At 51.0% G+C, this 19,028-nt stretch overlaps 1 protein-coding gene across 1 annotated transcript in view; it reads left to right on the top strand.

The window, feature by feature from the left end:
- The window catches only part of NOTCH3 (notch receptor 3), a 34,711-nt gene extending 16,144 nt beyond the window's left edge, over positions 1–18,567 (top strand). Inside the window, exons 22-32 of the mRNA XM_020969332.2 lie at positions 77–189; positions 331–884; positions 3,708–4,028; positions 6,676–6,830; positions 6,938–7,157; positions 7,544–7,628; positions 10,251–10,413; positions 10,903–11,207; positions 11,295–11,442; positions 16,210–16,307; positions 16,514–18,567. Coding sequence (XP_020824991.1) covers positions 77–189; positions 331–884; positions 3,708–4,028; positions 6,676–6,830; positions 6,938–7,157; positions 7,544–7,628; positions 10,251–10,413; positions 10,903–11,207; positions 11,295–11,442; positions 16,210–16,307; positions 16,514–17,590 — 3,239 coding nt within the window. The 3' untranslated portion in view covers positions 17,591–18,567. The remainder of the gene's footprint in view (positions 1–76; positions 190–330; positions 885–3,707; positions 4,029–6,675; positions 6,831–6,937; positions 7,158–7,543; positions 7,629–10,250; positions 10,414–10,902; positions 11,208–11,294; positions 11,443–16,209; positions 16,308–16,513) is intronic.
- Positions 18,568–19,028: the final 461 nt, after the last annotated feature.

The following is a 19,028-nucleotide window of genomic DNA, read 5'->3' as shown; positions in this document are numbered from 1 at the left end:
TCAGTGCCCGTGTCTCCTGAATGGGTTAGGAAGAGAGGAGGCTGGCTGGTAAAGTCCGTTTGCTTTCCTTCCTCAGGCCGTCGATGCCAGACTGCAGTGTCTCCCTGTGAGTCTCAGCCTTGTCAGCATGGGGGTCAGTGCCAGCCAAACCCCAACAATGTCCTGGCCTATACCTGCCATTGCCCTCCGGTAAGTGGAACGGGCATGTCCTGGGGAGGCAGGGGATTCTGGGATTCTAGAAGTAGCAGCTGAGGGTGGGGGTGGGGTCTTCTGGGGAAGACCAAAGATGAGGGGCCCCGTCTTTGATCTCTGCTATGTATTTTCCCACAGCCGTTCTGGGGCACCAGCTGTGAGCGAGTGGCCAGGTCCTGCCGGGACTTGCCCTGTGCTAATGGGGGTTTGTGCCAGCTGACAGCTCTGGGCCCCCGCTGTACCTGTCCCCCAGGTCTGGCTGGAGCCTCCTGCCACCTCCGTACTAACACCAGCTGTTTGGGCACCCCCTGCCGACATGGGGGCACCTGCCGGGTCCTAGCCCAGGCCCCTTTCTTCCGATGCCTGTGCCCCCCAGGCTGGGAAGGTAGCCACTGTGAGGGCCGGGTTCACGGGGCCCTGCCACCCTTGCTGCCACCCCCTGAAGAGCCACAATGTCCCAGAGCCAGCTGCCGGGACAAGCGGGGTGACAAATACTGTGACCGGGAGTGTAACTCCCCTGCCTGCCAGTGGGATGGGGGTGACTGCTCGCTCAGCGTGGATGATCCCTGGCACCAGTGCCAGGCCCTTCAGTGTTGGCGCCTCTTCAACAACAGCCACTGTGACCCGGCCTGTAACACGCCTGCCTGCCTTTATGATAACTTTGATTGCCACAGCCAGGAACGTGGTTGCAAGTGAGCTCCTCCACTCTCCCCGGCCCCTCCATCCTCTCCATGTGTGCCTCGTCCAGACTCTGGTCTGCTCTCAGTCTGTTTAGGTCTTCTGTCTGTGTGTATGTCAGCTACCTCCCTCCCTTACTAGTCTGCCAAGTAGGCTAGTAAGTAGCTTACTGCTAGCAAGTTACTACTAGTAGTAAGTAGGAAAAGCTTGCTCTTTTCCTATTCTTTCCCTGTCTTGCTCTATGTAGTGAGCAGGGGGTTTCCCCTGCAGGATCCCGGTGTGGGGGCCTAGCTCCCCTCCTCCTCCTCCCATAGACCCCAGGCCTGACCATCTACCTATCCTCCTGCTTGACTTTATCTGTTCCCAGAGCAGGCCCTCCACCAGCCTTACAGCTCCTAAACGTAAAGGGACAGATGGCAGGGTCAGGCCAATAGCTCTCCTAGGTCATTCCCCTCAGCCCTCCCAGCTACTATGTCTTCCTTCTTGGGAGCCCCAGCCGGCCTCTCTGGGGCAGTCTGGTGCTCCTGGGTCCTCTTGCTTTTGCTGAGAATGGCTTCCTTGGGAAATTCATCTGTCCCTTCTCTCTTGGGGCAAATAGACCTGGTAGGAGACATTGAAGTATACCCAGGTGTCAATAATGGATCCGAGAGGACAAAAGATCGTTTCTGCCCTGCTCCAAGGTAGAATTGAGTGCCTCATGAGAAGTATTAGGTTCACCATTCCTGGAGGGCTTCAGCAAGAGGTTAGAGGATGGCCAGCCTCTGGAGAATACTCGTGCTTTGGGGTCCCAGCTCACGGCACTCTTGGGGTCCCTCCCATCCAGCTCTCTGGTATTCCAGCTAAAAAGCTGTCAGAAGGGAGTGACAGAGATAAGCCAGGCCTCTCTGCTGGTCCTAGCACCTGGTGGGCTCGCCTTCTACTTGACTTTAGGCGACTCGAGGTAAGCATCTGCCTCTGGGAAACTGATCTTCGTTAAGCAAACTCAGTCTGTAAATTAATAAACTGGACAGAGGATCATAGCTTTAGAGCTGTCAGGGACCTGAGAAACCCCAGGCACATTAAGTGATTGGTCCAGGGTCCCCGAGGGATTAAGTGTCAGAGGCAGGATTTGAATCCAGGTCCACTCCAAACTAATGTTCTTCCCACTAGACCGTGCTCTCTTTTCACTTTGGGGATAGAGCTGTTAATGACTGAGAGTACATGTGTCTATTATCCAGGGTACCTGGCAATCTGAAGGTCATTTGATGAGTAGAGATTGAATTTTTATGGAGTCTCTCCAGCTGGAGGTGATAGAACCTCGAGGATTATCCCTGCTCCTGTCTACAGCACCCACTGCTTTCTAGAACAGAGATAATTCCTGTACTTTTTTTTTTTTTGGTGAGACAATTGGGGTTAAGTGACGCCCAGCTAGCGTTATGTGTCTGAGGCCACATTTGAACTCAGGTCCTCCTGGCTCCAGGGTTGGTGTTCTATCCACTGTGCCACCTAGCTGCCCCCTATTCCTGCATTTTAAAAAAATTATTTATTTTTAGTTTTCAGTGTTCACTTTTATAAGATTTTGAGTTCTAAATTTTCCCCCTTTTCTCCCTCTCCAAGATGTCTTGTAATCTGATATAGGCTATACACGTATAATCATATTACACGTATTTCCACATTTTGTGGAAGAAGAATCAAAACAAAAAGGAAAAACCATGAGAAAGAAAAAAAAAGCAAATAGTATGCTTAGATCTGCATTCAAACTCCATAGTTCTTCTCTGGATGTGGATAGTATTTTCTATCATGAGTCTTTTGGAGATGTCTTAAATCCTTGCATTGCTGAAAAGAGCTAAGTCTGTTTGATAGCATAGAGTAGAATGCTTTTCTCACAACAGTCCTAGATGGTTATAGGGGCCACAGAGATGGTTGTCCTTATTTTACAGATGATGAAACTGAGACTCGGAGATGGAGAAATGACTTGTGCAAAGTCACAGAGCTAGTTAGCGGCAGAGGAGAGTGACTAAGAGGCTCTTAGCTATCAGAGGCAAGCTGTCTTCTCTCCTCTCCTCCTTAGGCAGCCCTGGAAACAGCCTGAAATTTTTTTTTTTTTTTACTCTGTAGCTTTCTAGGAGGCAGCTAAGTGGTTCAGTGGCTAAAGTGCTGGGCCTGGAGACAGGAAGAGCTGAGTTCAGATTTGACCTCAGATGCTCATTAGCTGTGTGTGTGACCCTGGGCAAATCATTTAACCTCTGCTTTAATCCACTGGTTAACGAAATGACAAACCACTCCATTATCTTTGCTAAGAAAACCCCAAATGGGATCACAAAGAGTTGGCCATGACTGAACAACAAAAACTTTCTTGGCTTGATCAGTCTTCTCTCTCTAGGAAGTGTCTCTCAGGATTCACAGTAAATGACTGCCTACTTTTTTTAGGGAGGCCCCCAAGGCCCCCTCACTGGGATTATAGGGCACACCAATTTAAGGCAGGAGTGATAATCTCTTCGGGGGATGGGGGGAGGGAGAGACTCGTGCCAATCCCTGTTCCACAGGGATCCTGAGGCCCAAAGAGGGGAAGTCTTGCCCAACATCATACAAAGTTAAGAAGGCTTGATTCGCAGCGTTCTTGACAAGAGGTTTCCAGGCTCTGCTTGAAGCCCTTCAGTGACAGGGAACGTGATGTCCGCTTTCCCCACAGTCCGGCTGCCCCATCCTCTGTCCCTCCCTCGGCTTTGTTTCTTTTGTTCCTCCTGTCTTCGAGCCTGTGCTGGGGAGGAGGGTCAGTTACAGGGGGATCAGATTGTGGTCCTGAGGCCCCAGGGCCCCTGACTCAGTTCTCACTGTGCCGTTTATTGTTTCCTCAGTCCCGTTTACGAGAAATACTGCTCAGACCACTTTGCCGATGGCCGCTGTGACCAGGGCTGTAACACGGAGGAGTGTGGCTGGGACGGGCTGGACTGTGCGGGTGCTGTGCCAGAGCTGTTGGCAAAGGGGGTCCTTGTGCTCACGGTGCTGCTTCCCCCGGAGGAGCTACTGCGCTCCAGCGCCGACTTCTTACAGCGTCTCAGTGCCATCTTGCGCACTGCCCTGCGCTTCCGCCGAGATGCCCATGGCAACCTCATGATCTACCCCTACTACAGGCCTGGTGGGCATCCCAGCCGGGAGCTGGCCTCTGAGGTCATCGGGTGAGTGACAGGCAGGCTGAAGCCCACTGGCTTTTTTTGGTCATCCAAATTCTCATCCGTGTTCTGTCTTTGTGCTGGAGGATGAGTCCCTGATCCTCACTCACTTCCTCATCCATATCCTCATTTTGCCCCTCAGCTTCTCCCCCTTTTCTTTCAACTTCTCCTCACTTGGTACCTTCTCACACTTCCTTCCCTTCCTTCCCCTCACCCCTTTTTGCTCCTTCCTCATCATCCTTCCCCTCTATGCTTGTTCCTTCCCATCTCTCCCCTACTCCCCTTCTTCTTAGAAGTGTCCTCTGTCTCTCATATCTTCTCTCTTCCTAGAAGTACTCTCTATTTCCCCATCTCTCCCCTTCTCCTCCCTGCATGGCTTTGTCCTTCATCTCATCTCCTCCCTCTTCCTTTTTCAGTTTAATCCAATGCCCACTTACTAAATGGCTGTTACATATGTAGGTGCCGGTGGTACAAAGGTAAAACTGGCACAGTCCCTGTCCTCAAGGAGCGTTCATTCTGCTGGAGGTAGAGGATAGAACCTACTTGTAGATTAATGTCTTTGTGTCACCTGGAAGGAACGTCCCCGGTGGTGGGAGGGCCCCAGGGATCTATGCTTGGCCCTGTGCTGTTTAACTTATTTAGCAAGGACTTGGATAAAGGCCCAGATGCATGCTTATCACATTTGCATATGACACTAAGTGAGGAGGGCTCATTAGCATGTGGCATGTGACAGTCACGATCCAAAGGAATCTCAGTAGACCAGAACACTGGGTTTAATCTAGGAAAATGAAACTGAACATGGGTGAATGGGAAGTCTTGGACTTCCGTTCAAAAAGTCAACTTCACAAATACATGATGGTGGAAGTGTGGTTGGATCACTGTTTGAAAAAATCTGGGGATTTTTTTTGGCTAGGCAATGGGGTTAAGTGACTTGCCCAGGGTCACAAAGCTAGTAAGTGTTATGTGTCTGAGGCCGGATTTGAACTCAGGTCCTCCTGAATCCAGGACCGGTGCTCTATCCACTGCGCCACCTAACTACCCCAAAATCTGGGATTTAAGTGAACCCCATGATTAATATGAGTCAGCTGCTAAGAAAGCTGTGCTGCTCTAGAAAGGTTCCATGTCCAAAACTAAGGAGAGTAACAGTCCCATCCTTCTCAGGAGTATTGTGTTCAGATCCGGGTATCATAGTGGGAGAAGAACATTGATGAGTAAAGAGGCAGGGAGCACAGTCAAGTGGAAAACACGTTGGACCTGGAGTCAAGGCAAGTCAACAAGAATTTATTAAAGCCCCTACTGTGTGCCACACTGCGCTCTGTGCTGGGCATACAAACAAAGGCACCAGACAGTTCTTGCCTTCAAAGAGCTTACATTCTAAAGGGATAGACAACATGCAAACAACTATATACATGTGATATGTGCAGGATAAATAGGAGATGATTTTGGAGGGAAAGTTTTAGGGGGATTGGGAAAATCAGGAGAGATCTGGATTCAGATCTGGGCCGACAGCATCTGTGGCTTGTACCACACAGGGATCAAATGGGATCTCGGATGTAAAGTACTTTTCCAGCCCTGCAGGACCTTAGGATTGGGGGCGAGCACCCAGAGAAGGGCACGCAGGAGGCGTCCCGTCGGATAGAGAAGAAGACGACTCAGGGAAAGTCTGAGAGTGGTCTTCTTGTATTTGAAAGGCTGTTTTGTGGGAAGAGAGGGCCTGGTCCTGTTCTGGCTGAAGCCCCAGGGAGCAGATCGAGGAGCAACGAGGGGAACCAGAGAGGGGAGCAAATCGTGGTTCAGTGCAAAGAAGTCTCTCCTCCCAAGTGGCCCAGGGGGAAGGGCATTTTTATCTGGCATCAGAGGACCCACGTCCAGTTCCCCTCAGTGCTCCTTAGTACCTTGGGCGGTATCTACTTCCCCTCTCTGGGCCTCAGTGGTTTTTCCTGTAAAATGAGAGGGTTGGGCTAGACAGTCTCTAAGGGTTTTTCCAGCTCAAATTCCTTTGATGCTTGGAATTAAAATTCCTCTCCCAAAGTGGAATGGGAGCCGTGGGAGAGGGAGCAGCTTCCCTGTCACTTGGGGGCTTCAGGTTAGAGGCGAATGACCACTTGGGGGTATTGAAGAAGAAATTCCTGGTCAGGTATCTGTTGGTCTTCCTCCTCTGAGCTTGATTCTGTGATCCTACTCTTTTATCTCTCGTCTCTCCCCTCCTTCCCTTCTCTTCCCTACCACTATCATCACCCCCCTTTTTCTGCTCTGCTCACCTTCCCATTTCTTACCTCCTTCTCCTGTCTTCCCATCATTCCCCCCGTCTGTACTCTGCTCCCCTACCCATCTCTCTGCATCTCCTCTCTACCCCCATTACTCCCATATCTCTGCTCTGCTCGCCTACCTGTTTCTTACCTCCTTCCCTTCTCTTCCCATCATTCCCCCCAACAATCTGTGCTCTGCCCACCTCCCCACCTCTCCCCTCCTTTCTTCCCCACTTCATTGTACTCCACCATCCTTTGCTTCCCCTTCTGGCACCCAGCTTGGTCTTCCCCTTTCTTCTCCATCCTGTTCCCCACTCCTTCTCTCCCTCACTGTTCAATGCCCAGGATTCCTCTCCTCCTCCTCTCTCCCCCACCTCACTGCTCTTCCTCTTCTCTGTCCTCAGCTCAATGGTGATGCTGGAAATTGACAACCGCCTGTGCCTTCAGACCCCAGACAGTAACCACTGCTTCCCCGATGCCCAGAGTGCTGCTGACTACCTGGGGGCCCTGTCTGCTGTGGAGCGGCTAGACTTCCCCTACCCGCTTCGGGCCGTCCGGGGTGAGGCATGGTGGGGGGGGGGGTGATGAGGAGAGAGAAGGCAGGTTGGCCATGGGTGGGGAGCCATGAGGAGGGCAGCAGATCAGACGGTTTTCCCCTGTCTCTAGGTGAGCCCCTGCAACCCCCCGAGCCCAGCTTGCGGCTGCTCCCGCTGCTTGTGGTTGGAGCAGTCATTCTCGTCACCTTGGGTCTGGGTGTCCTGGTTGCCCGGAGGAAGCGTGAGCACAGCACCCTCTGGTTCCCTGAGGGCTTCTCACTCAACAAGGAGTCAGCTGGGGCCAACAAAGGCCGGCGGGAGCCTGTAGGCCAGGATGCGCTGGGCATGAAGTGAGAGCCGTGGCCTCCGCCGGGCCTTCTCCTCCCCTCTGACCACTCTGGTTTTCCTGTCTCCTTCCCAGTTCCATCCTCTGTGACAGCTTCTTTCTCCCCTTTGTTTTCCTCCTCATCTCCTGTGACCTTATGGCCTCTTAACCTTGTCTCTTGAGACTCTCCCACCTGATTCCCATCCTCTGTGACATACTGCCTTAGCACCTTGTGCACCTTGATCTTCTGTGACCCTGTGGTTTCCAAGTCCCATCCTCTGACCTGATCCAAAAACATCGTCCTCTCTTAGTGTGGGTACCCTGGTCTCTGCCCAGTATGCTTCATTTCCCTTGGGGCCCCCAGTGCCTTCCCTCATGGACCCCTTTGACTGGAGGGCTTGTCTTTGGTAGGAACATGACCAAAGGAGAGAGCCTGATGGGAGAGCCGTCAGAAGACTGGATGGACACGGAGTGCCCTGAGGCCAAGAGACTGAAGGTGCTGACCCTTTCCCAGACCCACCCTGCCCCCCCTCCTTTCCCCCACCTCTGTTTTTCAAGATCACAGTCTATGTCTGCTCTTTTGCAGATTTCCCAGGCCTGCCCCAGTTCACTATAGTCCTACCCCAGCTTCTCTGATGCTTCATTCCTGGCCTCGTTACCCCCAAAGATACACAGTTTGTCCCCCGCTTTTCTCATTACTTATACAGACAGTTCTAGCTTTATATAAATTTGCATTATGCAAATTCAATTTTAGGTAAAGAATTCTGAAAGAAATCTGCACTTTACTATATAGTACTGTACTCTCTCTATTTACTTCTGCCCTTGGCTTGGTGCTCCATGGCACCCCACCCCCAAAAAAAAGCCTCTCCAAGTGAAAACAGAAGGGACACATGGAGAGATTGCCATCACTGGATCAGGGCTTGGCTTGAGTCCTCTGCTCCCAGAGAGGAGATCTTTGATCTGCTCTGCCCACCACATGTTCGTTCCCCTGTGTCTGTCCCCTTCTCCCACATATTGGCCATCCTCTCCTGTCTGTGTCCGTGTCCGGCCCCTATATCCCTGCTCCCTGCCCACACACATGTTCTTTCTCTTGGTTCTGGCCAGGTCCCCATGTGGCTGATCCTGGTCTCTGTGTATTTCTTGTGCTCTTCCCGCTTCTCTGTCCCCAGCACCCACATGTTCTTGAACTGTGTGCTGACTCCCTCTCTCCATGGGCCTGAAGCCCCCTTCCAGCCTGCCTCCTTCTTTTTCCCCTAGACCATGGGCAAATTCGTATTACATAAAAATTGCTTTACATGGAGGCCTATGGGATGGTCTGCTTGCATAAAGAGAGAATGGTCTGTACCCTCCAAGGGAACAGGGACCCCACAAAGGGAGAGAGTCCCAAGGGCTTGAATCTCTAAGATGTCGTGGGGCAGCTGAGTGAATTCTGTGAGGGGGTTACACCCTTGGAGCAGTGTTCTGGCTCTCTGAGATTCCCTAGAGGACTGATTCATTGGGTGTCTGATAATAGCGAGGCCTTGGCTGTTAGCTGGGGATAGACGAGGCTCAGTCCCCAGCGCTGTCCTCTCTTTGCCCCTGCTTGGTCCTGTTTTTATAAAACTCTTATCTTCTCTAGCTGTGGCCACACCTGCATGAGCTCTTGGCAGGAGCTATCCATAGGGCTTGAACTATTTGGACCTCAAGTTCCCCTTCCCCCCTTTTGGTTCTGGGTCTTAATTTACCTTCCCCTCTATCCTGTGGGGACTCCTTGAACTTCTGGAGGAGAAAAGGGGATGCCTTTCTGGGCCCCACAGGTTACTTCTCTGGCTTCAGGTTACCCTGTGTTTTCCTCCTTCCTCATCCATGGTATTTCCTCAGATTTTCAGCCTCAGGAAACCTGACTCTTCCCACAGTCTGGTTTTCTTTTGGTCTGAGTGTGGGCCCTGACCCTTGCTGGCATACCCCAAGCTGAATCCTCCTACACATGGCTGCTGGAGATCCTGTGTCTTGCCTCCCCATTGCTCCCTGCTGACGTCTAGGCCCAGTCTCTAGTTTGTGTGAGACCAGCCTAGTGAAGGAGCGATGGAGAAGGGGTTGGGTCTTGTATCTTCCCTGAGAAATGAGGCAGGTTTTCTTAATAATCCATGCTTTTCCAGGGTGGAATGAGCTGCTCTGTGAAGTAGTGGGTTCCCTATCCCTGAAGGTCTTCCAGCAGATCCTGGATGACCTCTTGGAGGGAAATGTTGGAAACAGGCAGCCTTGTCTTTAGGCATCAGATTAGATCTCCGAGTTCTCTCCCTGGGGACATCCTGTGGTTCTTTGACATGGAATTCAGCTCTTGGAATGATTCATCCTTGTCCTGTTACTTCCAAAAGCACACACACAGCCTGGCCGGCATTTTCTGATCACTTACTGTGTGCCTCCAGGGACATGCAGAGGGAGAGATGGTCCTGACATCTACACAGCAGAACATTGGATTTGAAGTTAGACCCAGGTTCAAATTCTGCCTCAGAAATGTCCTAGCTGTATGACCCTGTGCAAGTCATTTACTCTCTGTAAGCAGTGAAGAAAGGATGATGGATTTTGGGTCAGAGGACTTTCTGGGTTTGAATCCTGACTCTGCTGTTTCTCAGTGCCTCAGTTTCCTCTTAGATGAGAAGGTCTCTTCCAGCTCTCAAATCACTGATTTTGATAGAATTCTTTTTTTTTTTTTGGACAGGATTCTTGCACTTTAAGTGTTTGCAGAACTCTTTGTATATGTAATCTCATTTGATCCTCACACCAGCCCTGGGAGGAAGGTGCTATTATTGTCATCCTCATTTTACTTGTGGGGAAACTGAGGTTGATAGATATTAAACTCAGGGCTTCCTAATTCCAAGGCTAGGCCTCTCTTTACTGAGTCATCTGGCAGCCTGCTGTGATAGCTGTTCTTGGCCTCATCTTTGGGTTCTAGAGCTGGCAGGCCCCTTGTGGCCCCCTCCGTTTAGACCCTGTCTCTTTCCTTTTCTCTGTTTATGTCCTGGTTCCCTTTGGTCGTTCTGCTGAAAGCCACGGGCCCCTTTTCATAGTCGTGTTTGTAAGTGCATGTGATAAAGTAGAAACTGCTCCTTGCCCAGTCCCCCTTCTTCGTTTACAGGTGGAGGAGCCTGGGACGGGGGTTGAGGACCCTGTGGACTGCCGCCAGTGGACTCAGCACCATCTTGTTGCAGCTGACATCCGTGTGCCCCCAGCCATGGCACTAACCCCACCCCAGGGTGACCTCGATGCTGATGGCATGGACGTCAATGTTCGAGGTCCAGGTTGGCATTGAACCGAGCTGGCCTCTCATTGGGCCTCCCTCCCTTGTCATCACCTTCCCAATCTAGCACCCCTCTCAAACCTCTTCCGTCCTGAGCCTCCCATGGGTGGGTCTGAAAGTGTGGTGAGGGTCTTTGGGGAAAGGAGATGTGGGGTTTTCCTTGTGTATCCAAGAGGAGCCTGCTATACCCAAATATGAGGGAAGGGGGCTGCCTTATATCTCCCAACTAGACTTTCCAAAGAAGGGTATGGGAGGGTTTTCTGGGGGAGCCAGACTCCCTGTATCTGTTTATCGTGAAAGGAGTTGGGAGTATATCATCAGGGCCTAGGCTCTGTGTGTGTATGCAGACGAGGAGAAGGGCATTGGGTGTGGAGTATCTTTCCAGGGACCAGGCTTTCTCTGTGGGTGTACTGGGGAAAGAAGGGAGTTGGCTGGGGGGCCCAGGGCCCAGGCTCCTGACCGCTGGCTCAAGGACCCCTCTTTCCCCTAGATGGCTTTACCCCTCTGATGCTGGCCTCGTTCTGTGGGGGAGCACTTGAGCCAGTGCTGGTGGATGCTGAGGAAGCTGAAGATACCCCAGCCAATATCATCTCAGATCTGATCTGCCAGGGGGCTCAGCTGGGCGCTCAGACAGACAGGACGGGAGAGACTGCCCTGCATCTGGCCGCTCGCTATGCCCGTGCTGATGCTGCAAAGCGCCTGCTGGATGCTGGCGCCGACACCAATGCCCAGGACCACACAGGCCGTACCCCCCTGCACACAGCAGTTACCGCTGATGCCCAGGGTGTCTTCCAGGTGGGCTGGGGCCTCAGGGTGGGGGCATGCTTCCCGGGAATTCCCTGGGGCTTGACTGACCACCTGAACCATCTGGTGGTGTCCCAGATCCTAATCCGAAACCGTTCCACGGACCTGGATGCCCGGATGGCGGATGGCTCAACAGCATTGATCCTGGCTGCCCGGTTAGCTGTCGAGGGCATGGTGGAGGAACTCATTGCCTGCCACGCTGATGTCAATGCTGTGGATGAACTGGGTATTGCTGGGCCCTGGGGGAGGAGGGCGGGGGTGGGGAGTTCAGAGAAAAGGAAGGAAATGTGAGGTGTGCCTTCAGGGCCTCTTAAACAAGCAGAGGGCCACCCATAAGAGCCTGAAGATTTCTTAGAGAATGTTCGTTACCTTCATTTTCTGGATGAGGGAACTTAGGCCAATAGAAGTTAAGTGACTTAACCCCTGTCACTTTGACTGCAAATCCAATCATCTTTCCACTGTAACTTATTGCCTCCAAGGATTTTTTTTTTTTAGGCAATTTGGGTTAAGTGACTTGCCCAGGGTCACACAGCTAGTAAGTGTCAAGTGTTTGGTCTGAGGCCAGATTTGAACTCAGGTCCTTGAGTGCTCTATCCACTGCCCCACTTTGCTACCCTCCCTCCAAGGATTTCAGAAGCTATATATCTCAACATCTATCTGTCTCTCTCTCTTCATTAATCTAATCTATATTTATATCTATTCGTCTGTCTCTACCTACCTATTATTTATCTAAATATCTATAGTTATCTCTAGCTATCTCTCTAACTCTGTATATATCTCTACCTGTTATCTATGTAAACATTGATATATTTTATCTATATATTTCTCTTATCTGTCTGTATCCCTGTCTGGCTATTCATTTGTCTGCCTAGTTATCTTTTGTCCAAGCTCTGCCTGAGTATGCACTCATTCCACAACAGAGCTGTCAAAAACACACAGCTGTTGGCTGCCTGTGGCCCTATGACACTCCTGAGTCTGGCCAGAGCCAGATAAAAATATTATTGGGAAATATTTAACAAAATAAATAAAAATACAATGAAACACAGATAACATTACATTTTAAAACTAAGTCATTCTGCGGCCCGCAGGGATCCTTGTGGCCAGGGTTTGGTGGCCTCATTGCTATTTGAGTTTGATGTTACTGCGCTATGACGTCTGCATATAGTTGTCAAATTCCACTTGAATCCCCAGCTGCCCATCGGGGCAGTCCGTCCTATTTGAGGTTAGCTGAATTTGTTAGGAAATTTTTCCTTCCATCAAGCCACAATCTCCTTCCCTGTAGCTTCCCCCTGTAAATCTACGTTCTGCCCCTCGGGATGAAGCAGAACCAGGCTTGTTCCTCTTCCACAGGGCAGACCTTCAAACATTTGTGGACATTACATCCTTCCTCACCTCCACCCTTACACATTTCTCTTCCTCGCGTGCTTTGATCGATTCTTAGAAGGCCAGTTCTTGGGGTCCCTTGCCATCCCAGCACACGTCCTCAGGGATGATGTAGGTTTTTCTCAAGTTGAGGCCTACTGTGTCTAAGGCATATCCCGCTGTGCAGTCACGTTGACCTTGAGAGATCCTCCTTTTCTTCCTCATCCCACTCGTTTGTGCTTTCAGAACTTCATTCTTGAGGGCTTCTCATCCCTCTTAGGACAGCTTCACCTTAGACTTTTAAGTCATTGGATTCATCCATTCGGCAAGCAATTAGTACTTGCTATATGCCAGACCCTATTGTTGAGTGAGAGGGAGACAACATCCAGAACCAAAGGGTTTCTCATCCTTTCTCTGAACCCGCTGGAATCCCAGTGTAGGTTTGCATTAGAAGAGAGTTGCCCTCCTTTTTTAAGAGGTACAAGCTGTTATATAAAGTGAAGTGACACAGTGATTAGAGCACCGGCCCTGAAGTCAGAAGGACCAGAGTTCAAATCCGGCCTTAGACACATAGCACTCCCTAACTGTGTGACCCTGAGCAAGTCACTTAACCCCAGTTGTCTCACAAAAAAAAAAAAGACAGTAAAGTGAAGTGGTGACTTGTCCCCAAGGTGCCCATCATCTGTCTCTACTTTATAAGGCCGTTCCTTCTTGTTGCTTAGAATCGAGTTCAGGATAGCAGCAGATCCCCTTGTTTCTCCCTCTGTCTTTTTAAGAATGAAATGATCAGATGCATCAGCTGCTCTGCTTTTGGCAAAGGGAGCTCCCCAGGTGTCCTCAGAGTCTGCTGTCATTACAGTCTCGTGCCTCACTGCCAGATTCAGGGTTTGTCTCCAGAATGCATCTAATTCTTCTTCTGTATAGGTGGACTATAGCATACTTTCACAGAAATATTGATGCTGCTTCTTCATTGATCCTTACCCAGATATTCTCTGCCTTGGAGATTTATCCGTTAATTAATTAATTACACATCTACACATTAATTCCCCAACTTAGGTTCTGGGATTTCTTCATGTGAGTGTTTCTTGGGGGGGACTGTGATCTCATTGGTATGAGGAATTCCCAGTGGGGAAACTCCTTCTACTAATGCATATCATCAATCAGGTACCTACTCTGAAACTTTTTTTTTAGAAAGTTGAGTTTTAGAAAGTTGTCCAGGGAGGGGCAGCTAGATGATGCAGTAGATAGAGCACTGGCCCTGGAGTCAGAAGGAGTTGAGTTCAAATCTGTCCCAGACACAAGCTGTGTGACCCTGGGCAAGTCACTTAACCTTGATTGTCTTGCCCCCCACCCCAGGGGAAAAAAAAGTTGTCCAGGGTGCCAAGAAGTTAAGTAACTTACTTTACTGGCTATTGAATAGCCATTGTGTGTCCGAGGTGGAATTTGAACTCGGGATTTTCTACCTTGGAGGCCAGCTCCATCTAGCGTGTGATACTCCTTCTCCATATGACTAAATCTTAACATACCATCCTGCTCCACTGCCCGATTTTACTTTGTCTCTTTTGAGTGATATCGATCTTTCCAGAGAAGAATTCCAGTCCTGAATCTCATCTTACTAGGCCTCATTGATTCCCGTGAAGTCAAACATGCCTCCTAGTATTTTTATCTTTAGTTCATTCATGTCTTTGTCACCCACGCTTTGTGAATTTGTATGGACACAGCCGAGACTCGGGGCTTTATCGCAGGCTCTCTTTGGATATTGTTTCTGAATGCTGTTACTGCTGTGATGTACCCGCATTTAATATGTATTTTCAGGTCACAGCCCCTCTTCCCTGGTCCCAGGGATCTTTCCCATGGGTTTTAACCTGTTGTGCAGTGACCTTTGCATTCTTTCCTTTGCTTTTCCCAGGGTCTCTCTGGCATTGGCCTCTGGGAAGTCTTTCCTGATTCCCAGCCTGTTTTCCCTCCTTCCTGTTTAGCGGGCCAGAAGCCTATGATTACCTTCTTGACCTTCTTTACCTGATCAGAACACTGGGCCTACCTTCCCCAATGGCCATCCCCGAGGGATTCTCCATGGTGGGCATTGGTTTCCCTCAGAACCAGGCACCTCCAATCAGCTTTCTCTAATGGCCAGAGGCAGACTCTAGAATCTTCCTATCTACAAGTCTCTGTACTTGAAAAGTCCCCGTGTTTAAAGAACTCCCCTCACCCTTTGGCTCATTGGCCGTGGCAAGGTGACTGTGTCACTAAGAGACTCAGCGTATTGGTCTGTTCATGCTTCTTTGAGAGGCAGCTGGGTGGTACAGTGGACAGAATGACTGACAGGAAGATCTGACTTCAAATCCAGCTCTGTTACTCTGGGCGGGTCACATAACCTCTCTCTGCACCAGTTTCCTCATCTGTAAAATGTGGAGAACTATAGCATCTCCTCCCCAGGATTGTTGTGAGGATCAAATGAGATAGATTTATAAAGCTTCTTACAACACTTACATTACCACACACATGCTAGCCTTGTTATTTTTGTTGTTATTATTGTTTCTTCTCCAGATGTCTCCGAGAGCTCATGGCCCCTTGGGCCCTCAGTGGTCTGCCAGAATTCTGTTGTTATAGCTTTGCAATATCCAAATGTAATATTAAATATACCACATTATTCTGAGCTTAGATTTCCTTGGCATAAAGATCTCCTAAAATGAGATCTCTTTGAAAGGAGAAATGTGTGTAATTTTGAGGTTTTTTTTGTTGTTTTTTTGGTCCAGACTTGCTTGTGATTTCATTGATGTCAGGAACTTTCCAGTAAAGAAATTCCCTCTGCTAGTGAATGTGGGCAATTGTTCTGTGTGTCTTAAGGAGTTCCCTGGGATACCAAGAGGTTAAGTGACTTGCCCAGAGTCTCTGAGGCAGGACTTGAACCCAGGGCTTCCTGATTCTGAGGCAGCCTTTTGGTCCACTAGCTGCATCGGTATCCGTGGAAATTTAACACCAAGCGTAGACTGGGCCCAGCTTTTATACAACTGATTCAATAAATATTTATTAAGCACTTAACTGCAGAGCTCAGTGCTTGGTGCTGAGGAAGAAACAAAAGTTTAAATAAGCACAGGAAAAAGGACAGTTTATGTTCAGACCAATGCAGTGTGTGAACATGACATAAAATTCCCACTGAGCATGAGGGGAGGGAGCTTTCCTTCTACAGAGACACTCATACTTGTGTTTACAAGCTCTCTTCATTCTGGAGTGTGCACACATGTGGGCACACACATGTAGCAGGTCCCTCCTTTTCTCCCCAGTCAGGTCTATTGCAGGGGTCTGCCCCCCACTCCTCCCCTCTCTATTTTATACACATGCACACACACATACACATGCACGTGCCCCCCCCCCGATCTATTCAGGGTTTCTCCCCAATCCTTAGACACATCAGATCTACTGCAGGGCCCTGACCCTACCCCATCCCTCCCCTCTGTGTTACACACACACACACACACACACACACACACACACACACACACACATCTGGAACAATACAGGGCTCCCCCCCCTCCCCTGCACACATCAGGACTGGAGGTCACCTTGATATCCCCTCTGCCCCTTGCTAGAATACCGGCTTTGGGCTGAACCTCTGATTCTGTGTTCTCAGGTAAATCTGCCCTGCACTGGGCTGCAGCTGTCAACAATGTGGAAGCTACTGTGGCCCTACTCAAGAATGGGGCCAACAAAGACATGCAGGACAGTAAGGTGAGGCCCTTCCCCCCCAGTCAGCCTCCTGTCTCTCTTTTCTCTTTCTCCTCATTCTCTTCTCTCTCCTTTTCTGTTAATCTTCCTCTTTTGGTTCCTTTCTGTCTCTTTTTTTCTTTCCCTTCCTCCTAGACTCTTTCTGGTTCCCTACCATTCCCGTCGGTCCCCAGCTCTGATCCTCATGACGCTTGCCCTACCCCCTCCAGGAGGAGACACCCCTGTTCCTAGCAGCCCGGGAGGGCAGCTATGAGGCAGCCAAGGTTCTCTTGGACCACTTTGCCAACCGGGAGATCACGGATCACCTGGACCGGCTGCCCCGAGACGTAGCCCACGAACGGCTGCACCAGGACATCGTCCGCCTGCTGGAAGAACACAACACGGCTCGCAGTCCTCCGGGTGCCCATGGGTTGGCCCAGCTGCTCTGTCCGCCAGGCACTTTCCTGCCTGGCCTCAAGCCCACACCTTCAGGGAGTGGCAGCAAGAAGAGCCGGCGGCCCCCAGGAAAGGGTGGCCCAGGGGCCGGCGGGGCCAAAGGTCGTACCAAGAAGCTTACACTTGCCTGCCCAGGCCCTTTGCTAGAAAGCTCTGTGACACTGTCACCCGTAGACTCTCTGGACTCCCCACGGCCTTTTGGGGGGACTCCTGCTTCCCCTGGGAGCTTCCCGTTGGACGGGCCGTATGCAGCCACTGTGTCCTTGGCTCAGTTGGGTGGGACAGGGAGGGGCGCACTGGCGCGGCCCCCGGGAGGCTGTGTGGTGAACGTAGGTCTGGTGAGCCCTGTGGCGGTGCCCTTTGACTGGGCCCGCCTGCCCCCGCCAGCCCCCGGGACCACCCACCCTAGCTTGGCCCCACCAGGCCCTTCTTTCTTATTGCCTGGGCCCCTGCCACTGGCCTCAGGCCCCCAGATCTTGGTGCCTGGGACCCCTCTCTCTCCCAAGGAACCCCCGCCCCAATACTTCCCACCAGGTGGAACGGCTGAAGAGTACCCACCACCTGCTGGTCCTGTGCCTCCTGCTCGAGGCAGCCCCTCCAAACACTTCCTGCGGGTGCCCAGTGAGCACCCCTACCTTACTCCATCCCCGGAGTCTCCTGAACTGTGGGCCAGCCCTTCCCCCCGCTCGCTCTCAGACTGGTCTGACTCCACACCCAGCCCTGCCACTGGGGCTCTGTTGACCCCCCATCCTGTCTCTGGCCCCCTGCCCCAGGGTCAGGGTCAGGGCCAGACTCAGACTCAGCTGGGTCCCCGGCCTGACCCAGCCCCCAAGAGGCAAGTGTTGGCCTGAGACAGCTCCCTGACCCCGGGCTCTGCCAGACTAACACCCAGGTGGGGCTTCTGGGCCCTGGGGAGCCAGGGCCTAGGGCCCTCCCCTGGGTCTCCTATCCCCCTACCGCCATCTCTCCCTCATGTTTTTTTCTCACTCCTTCTCTCTCTGACCCCCACACTCTTCCCTCTCTTTGCTTTCCCTCCAGGCTTCCATGTTGTATCTCTGACATTAGTGTTTTGTTTTTGTTTTTGTTTTTTACATTTTGTATAGAACCAAATACATTTAAACAAACTTATTATTATATCTATATATATTTTTTTTTTACAAAATATATATATGGAGAAGGTCCCTACCTTTCCGTTCCCCACCCCCACCCCAACTGCACTCCTCCAAAAGGGGGCCAGGCTAAAGCCCCCCACCCCCTGCCCTCCCATCAGTGCCCCCGTGGGGCTGACCCTGTCGGCCTATAGGCCGCACCAGATCCCGTGTACCAAGTACACTGTTGTGACCACATCTCCTGTGGTGCCCGTGGCCGTGTTTGTGAGCCCCTGTATTTGGGGGTGGGGGGAGCATAGTAGCACCTGAATTGGGAATCTTCCCTACTTCACTGCATTCCAGATGTAACTTATTTTGTGGCATTGCTTGGGAAGGGACCATGTCCGTTTCCCTGAGCTTTAGAGGGAAACATTGGCCCACTTGCTCTGCTTCCTTTCCCTTTATAGATTTGGAGTGGGTGTGGGTCATTGTTCCCCCCCAAATCTGTACATTTCACTAAAGTCTTTATGTAAATATGGGGGTAGAGGGTCTTCCCAGCCCCTTGCACTGCCCAGGGCTCCCCTGGCCCCTGTATCAGAAATAGAAGGATCTTAGGCTATTTTTGTAATGTGTCCCAGCCTTCACTGCCTGTGGAGCCCAGGCTCCTCTATTCCCCTCCCTCACTGTACAGACCCTCGACCCTTTGCCACCACCTAATAAAAGTGTAGTTATCACCGAAATGTCGATCCACCGCTTTGTGTTTGTGCGTGTGTTGGTTGGGGGGAGGGGAGGCTGCTCCCAGAATAGCTTCGTTTAGTCTTCTTTAGTTCTGAGTTCAGTCTTCAAAAATTAGAACTGTTACTAAGAATTTTGATGCCTGGGTGAAATTGAGTTGAGGGGAGGAGAAAAATCCCCAAGGAGGCTGCTGAAGAAGCCAGTGTGTGCTGCCATGGCTGCTGGTCTGTGGGGTCCTGTGAGACATGGGTCCTCAGGTCCAGTGGGGTGAAGGTGGTGCAAAGTGGAAGAAGGGGGTATGGTAGCACGTGCCCCATGGAGAAAGGTGACTGGGGTCAGGCCAGGTAGTAGTAGTGGGGTAGTAGTCACTCGCTGTTGGGGAGGAAAAGCCCCTTCCCCTGTCCCCATCATATCGACACCGTCGGGGCAACGTCCTGATTGCCTGGTCCTGGTCAAAGCTCTGTTA

The sequence above is a fragment of the Phascolarctos cinereus genome, unplaced genomic scaffold (genome assembly GCF_003287225.1).
Source record: "Phascolarctos cinereus isolate Bilbo 61053 unplaced genomic scaffold, phaCin_HiC Scaffold_4;HRSCAF=312, whole genome shotgun sequence".
Lineage (NCBI taxonomy): Eukaryota > Metazoa > Chordata > Mammalia > Diprotodontia > Phascolarctidae > Phascolarctos > Phascolarctos cinereus.
This window is presented reverse-complemented; position numbering and strand designations above follow the sequence as displayed.